The sequence below is a fragment of the Haliaeetus leucocephalus genome, unplaced genomic scaffold (assembly GCF_000737465.1).
Source record: "Haliaeetus leucocephalus isolate CR32 unplaced genomic scaffold, Haliaeetus_leucocephalus-4.0 Scaffold517, whole genome shotgun sequence".
NCBI classification, from domain to species: domain Eukaryota; kingdom Metazoa; phylum Chordata; class Aves; order Accipitriformes; family Accipitridae; genus Haliaeetus; species Haliaeetus leucocephalus.
In genome coordinates, this window is record NW_010972953.1 from 43018 (window position 1) to 49229 (window position 6212).

Sequence of the window (6212 nt, forward strand, 5' to 3'; positions counted from 1 at the left end):
AAGCTTGCACTCCATTACTTGCTCCTGTAGTGAAATAATCTGCTTAAAATGTGAAATTTACTCACACGGACAGAAGATGGCAGGGGTTGTAACTTTTTATCGGACGCTGCAGATGTTTAATTTTACACATTTTTGTAAAGAAAGGTATGTTTTATTTTTAATTTGCTGTTTATTTTTAATTTTTTTATCTTTAAAAAATGTCTAACTTGCCTGTTTGTACACTGATTTGCAAGAGTATTTTCATGTTTAGTAGGCTACCTTAACATAAAGTTTCCTTTATAGTCATCGGTATTGCAGCTATAAGACTGCAACTTCTATTTGATTTCTTAACACTCCTGTTTTACAGGGTGAAAATGAATCCCATTTGAACAGAAAACACTGCGATAAACCACCTTTATCCTAAAAAACCCCAGATTATTCTGTTTTTAATATGACTAAATTCTATTGAATGGTACTGTACGTACAATGAAAAGGTAAATCTACAGACGTACTGGTTATCCTCGTGCATAAAAAAGAAAAAGATTTTTGTTAGCGTATACAATAATATAAACACTGAAAAGGAATTAAAATCTTGTCCACAATGTAGTATCCTGTAACGGAGAAAGAAACAAACACAGGAAAGAAAGGCAAGATATGCAATTATACACATGTATTACCAGTTTATCTGTATTCAAGATGATAATCATTTAGGAAAATGCTGATAGAGAATTTTTGCATAAATCATTTATTTTTCACAGAGTCGGAGCCAAAGATAGCGACACTTGACACTTCGGCACTCTGTTCTGTATTTCAAATGCAGGTATCATTGATCAGTGGAAACTGGACCAATTATGGTGATTTTATTTGTTTATCATTGACATTCGCAAACAAAAAGCAATTGCCTGCTCCAAATTAAATGCTTAAACATATTTTTTAATTTAACAATGCAATTTGGGCAAGATGTCTTATTCCCTCTCGAGTTCCTTTGTATAACCAATTTTTGCTGCAAAACAGTAACTGGACATTACCATAACTTCCGCTGCGAGGTGGGGCTCGGAACATCTGAAAAGGAGGACAGGGAAATATTCTTCTATCTTCATAAGTGTCCTAAATATAAATGTACCGCTCTCACACTGCTGTCAGATGATGGTTAAACCAAACTGCATAATGCTCTTAAAATCCTACAAGTCAGGCACCTTAGTTTCCACTGAGTTGATGCCACCTGAGGGTGCTTAGTACCTCATAGTGATATGCTTATCAGGATGTCTTTTACTGATAAATTAGACATGGGTGGATGATGCACTTCTCCATCTTGTAGATGAGAGAGAATAATACCCAGATTATCAATGAGCAGTGGGTCATGTTGCCATGGTCACAATGTGAGATACGATGGGTTTTCCCAGTGTCATTTTTTTTGTAATGCATTAAGGAAGGACTGCAGCTTTTACAATGTTTGATACCTTTTTTCTCCCATACATTTTAGTGTTAAAATGGCAGACTAACCATGGGAGACTGGAATTTCCTTGGAGGCATTTTAGAGGAGGTCCACATTCATTCCACTATTATTGGAAAGATTTGGCTAACAATCCTCTTCATATTTCGAATGCTTGTCCTCGGAGTGGCAACTGAGGATGTTTGGAACGATGAACAATCAGAATTTATATGCAATACCGAGCAACCTGGTTGCAGAAACGTGTGCTATGATGAGGCCTTTCCCATCTCTCTCATCAGATACTGGGTCTTGCAAGTTATATTTGTGTCTTCCCCTTCCTTGGTGTATATGGGTCATGCCTTATACAGACTAAGAGCCTTGGAAAAAGAGAGGCAAAAAAAGAAAGCTCAGGTGAGAGTGGAACTTGAAAGCACTGAATTAGAAATGACTGAAAATCGGAAAAGACTGGAGAGAGAACTCCGGCAATTGGATCAAAGAAAGCTAAACAAAGCACCTCTGAGAGGCTCTTTGCTCTGCACTTATGTGATACATATTTTCACAAGATCTGCAGTGGAAGTCGGTTTTATGATTGGGCAGTATCTTCTTTATGGCTTTCATCTAGATCCCCTTTATAAATGTCAGAGAGATCCATGTCCAAACACAGTCGACTGCTTTGTATCTAGACCAACAGAAAAGACAGTGTTCATATTATTCATGCAATCAATAGCGACTGTATCATTGCTTTTAAATATCCTAGAAATTATCCACCTAGGATTCCGAAAAATTAAAATGGGACTCTGTGGGCAGAATAAAAACAAGGACGACCCTGACAATTTCTATGTAAACAAATCTAAGAAATACTCTGTGATACCGCACTCTTCTTTGGGAGTATCCACCACCCCTCAAAAAACTCTTCCTTCTGCACTTAGCGGTTATACCTTTTTAATGGAAAAGCAAACTGACACTGCTGTCTACCCGGTTCTAAATTCTCCTCCCATGTTTCAGTCAGTGCAAAATAACTGTACAGAAAGCAGCAGCAATTACACCCATCGCAATCAGGAAAATAAATCACCAAAGAGGAGGCCAGCTACAAATGCTTCAGACAATCAGACTCGAAATACTAGCACAAATAATAATGAAGGCTTGCTTGGCAAGCTTGGGACTGAAGCACATGATGTGCAAAAAGAGGCTGAAAAGAAACATTTCCTTGTTGTTACTCAGAATGCAGATATAGCTTTGAGCACGTGCTTGAGAAGCTTTGCTGAAATGCCATCTCAAACTTCACTGCGACCCAATACCACTTTTCCTATTACTGGTATCAGAAGACAACATGGAATTGGTTCATCTTGGAACTGCTCAGCAATGGTTGAGAGTGCAGGAGCTTCAACAAATTCTCTTCCAAAGAACAGCAACAGAAGACAAAGCAGTTTCAGTGCAAACAAAGCCCAACTTCCTTATGAAAATTCTAGCCGAGCAGACACTCCTGACTCTACAGAGGAGATGAGCTCAGAATCTAAGCAAAGTAGAAACTGCGATAGTCCTAAGCCTTTCTCTCTGTCTAGGCGACTGTCGCTGTCAAGTAATGCCAGCAGCAGGCGTGCCCCCACTGATCTTCAAATATAGTGTGAGTTAATCTGTCAATCTCACTAGTCAATGCTGGGATAATTATTGGACATTGCGACATAAGCAAGACCTATCTATAATAGTAGCTAAATTGTTCAACTTTAACCAGCTGTTTCACATAGATAGAAAAAGTGAAATATTCAAAGCCCTTTGAATATTAGCTAAGTAACTTTTAAAGTCTCGTTACTTCCTTTGTAACGAAAGGATGGCTTAGACCTCAGCATATAAACTTCTACACTACCCTTCCAGCTAAGAAGGAAAACATACATTGTGTAAGTCCACATATTAGGAAAAGTCAGGCATAAAATCACAGCTGGTACTATTTAAACTGAATAAAGGTAGAATACAAAATTTACAGTCTAATTCTATTTTACGAAGAACAGTAAATGACATTAGGCTAAAGATGGCACTGGCACTCTCAGGGGAAATTAATTATCGGTAAATATGTTTCTGCTTAATCTCTCTGAGAATTCAAACAGACATTTGATAGCTGTCTGAAAGCAGAATGTCAAACATATTCTGCTGTTTGAACTGTTAAATACAAAAAGAACAAAACATTTGATACATGTATCACTAATTCTTTGACTCCACCTTCTGCTTTTTTTTTTTCAGTGTATCACCACTGACTTCCTCAGCAGAACAGAGTGAATCTCTTATCGTATACTATTACCATTAAATACACTATTACATTTTTAAAGCATCATGAATTACAAATGAGTTGTGAGCTTTAATTTTGAAATTTTGCACATGTCCTGGTTTTGCCTGGGATAAAGTTAATTTTCTTTCTAGTAGCTGGTACAGTGTTATGTCTTGGATTCAGTATGAGAAGAATGATGATAATGCACTGATGTTTTCAGTTGTTGCTAAGTAGGGTTTAGACCAAGTCAAGGATTTTTCAGCTTCTCATGCCCAGCCAGCAAGAAGGCTGGAGCGGCACAAGAAGTTGGGAGGGGACACAACCAGCACAGCTGACCCAAACTGGCCAAAGGAATATTCCATACCATATGATGTCATGCCCAGTATATAAACTGGGGGGAGTTGGCCTGGGGAGTGGATTGCTGCTGGGGAGCTAACTGGGTATCGGTCAGCGAGTGGTGAGCAATTGCATTGTGCATCACTTGTTTTGTGTATTCCAATCCTTTTATTATTATTATTGTAATTTTATTATTATTATTATCATTACTATTTTCTTCCTTTCTGTACTATTAAACTGTTCTTACCTCAACCCACCAGTTTTACTCCCCCCCCCGGATTCTCTCCCCCATCCCACTGGGTGGGGGGGAAGTAAGTGAGTGGCTGCATGGTGCTTAGTTGCTGGCTGGGGTTAAACCACAACCTCGTAACACTAATAAACTAGCATTTATTTTTTTTTTAATCAGAAAACAAGTTACTGAAATGTATTAATCAGAAATTTTGGATTTCACAAACCAGAAGGCTTACTATGGTAAAAAAAAAGAAAAGAATGGTAGTACCTTCCTACTTTCAGTTACAATGTCAAAAAATATGTAAAAGGTTTACCAAACTGTAAAACCACTCCTTTTCTGGATGCTACGGGGTCCATCTGTCCCCCGAATTCTGACAGACTTTTAAATCATAGAATGCTTATAATTGTTTAGAAGGAGCATTTCCATTTATGCTTTTTATGGGGGTAATAAATAAAGGACATTCATCCACTTGCTGCTCCAGTCCATATAGTGTAAAGCGAGTTCCATGAAACATCTTTAAGTAATAAAGGAGGGAAAGATGAACAAAATACTATGTTACATTTGTAATCGAGACTTCTATGAATGAAATACGTTCACTTGAGTTGCACAGCACTGACAGGCTGTAAATACTTAGTGAGGTGGTCACATCTGGGATGCATTAGTGTATACACGTATATTTTTTACTAGTGGATTTGACTTACTGTACGCATACTGGAAAATAATCTGTGAGATGTAGCGTCACAATGTTACGGCATCATTAAATTCTTAATGGGCATTATCATTATGCTTACAAGCCAGCCATGTTTCAGATTGGCTGAAGGCTGTACAATATTAGGAAAAAAAGGAGCCAGAAAACCTTAAAGGCTCTTCTGCTTGCAGCAGCAGCATTAATTTGTCCACGTAAGAAATATGCATTAATACTATTAAAACTGTTCACTGTAGATTTCTCTCCAGCAGCTGTTCTTCTCACGTCTAGTATACATAAATACAGCCCTATGTAATTCTGCTTACACTGTAAAATTTAACACTGTGTAATATACAGGAATGTATATAAATGTCTAGTGTGATTTAGCTGAGTTAATGCTGCTACTGTGGCTTTAATTCTTGCATTTCTTGATGCATAAGTTTCTGTGGGTGATAACTGTGCTAATGCATGCTTTACATTTAATGTCTCTGTAATAGAAAGCCTAGTATTTAATGCACTCCGCTCCCACTGTCTAAATAATAGAAAATTAGCATTTAGATGCTCACATATGGGATATGACATTTGCACTTCTGTTGGTTCAAGACAAGATAACATAAAATCACAGCTGATTTTACACAAAACACAAGATAATTTGTTTTTCTGCTGCTGACCGAGGATTTTTATTAACTTTTGTTGTGTGGACATGGGTCAAGCATTCTATTTCATCACAGCACCTTGCCAACAGAAAAGCTTAACTTAATTCCAGTGAAAATTGAAGATGTTGCAGAAGAGCGCGCAGAAAAAGTGTGGAAAGACCCTAACATTGCAGGTGCAAGATTATTCGGTTGTTTCTTTTATTTATTTTTATAATCAATAGATTTTATCGGTCAGCAGGTACCGCAGCTTTTCACAAAAATAAGCCGGTATAACGGCTTCCGGTTTTTAAACCAGGCTAAGGCAAAAGACTTTCTTTTCGACGCGAAGGTTTCACCGCATGTAACCCCTCGGAGCCCCTTGGGTAGGCAGCTCTGCAGCTGCAGCTTGCTGCAACTTTCTCCTCCCGCGATTTTTCAGTCCGCTCCCGTTCCCGCTCAAGCCACCAGCACCACAGTTACCCGATCTGACGGAAAGCCGCGCTGCCCAGGCGCAGCGGCACCTCGCCGCCCGCAGGCACAGTGAATGCCAGACGTCCCTCACGACGGGACGCGGGCCACCGCCCCGCCCTCCGGGTGACTCCCGCTGCGGCAGCGCGCCCTCTCACCGGGGGGACCCGGGGGCCGACCGTCGC

General features: G+C 39.2%; 1 protein-coding gene across 1 annotated transcript; it reads left to right on the top strand.

Moving 5' to 3' along the window:
• The first annotated feature begins 1112 nt into the window (after window positions 1-1112).
• On the top strand, window positions 1113-3034 carry GJA9 (gap junction protein, alpha 9, 59kDa). Its single transcript, XM_010575936.1, has one exon. The coding sequence runs from the start codon at window positions 1484-1486 to the stop codon at window positions 3032-3034; it is 1551 nt and encodes a 516-aa protein (XP_010574238.1). The 5' UTR covers window positions 1113-1483.
• Window positions 3035-6212: the final 3178 nt, after the last annotated feature.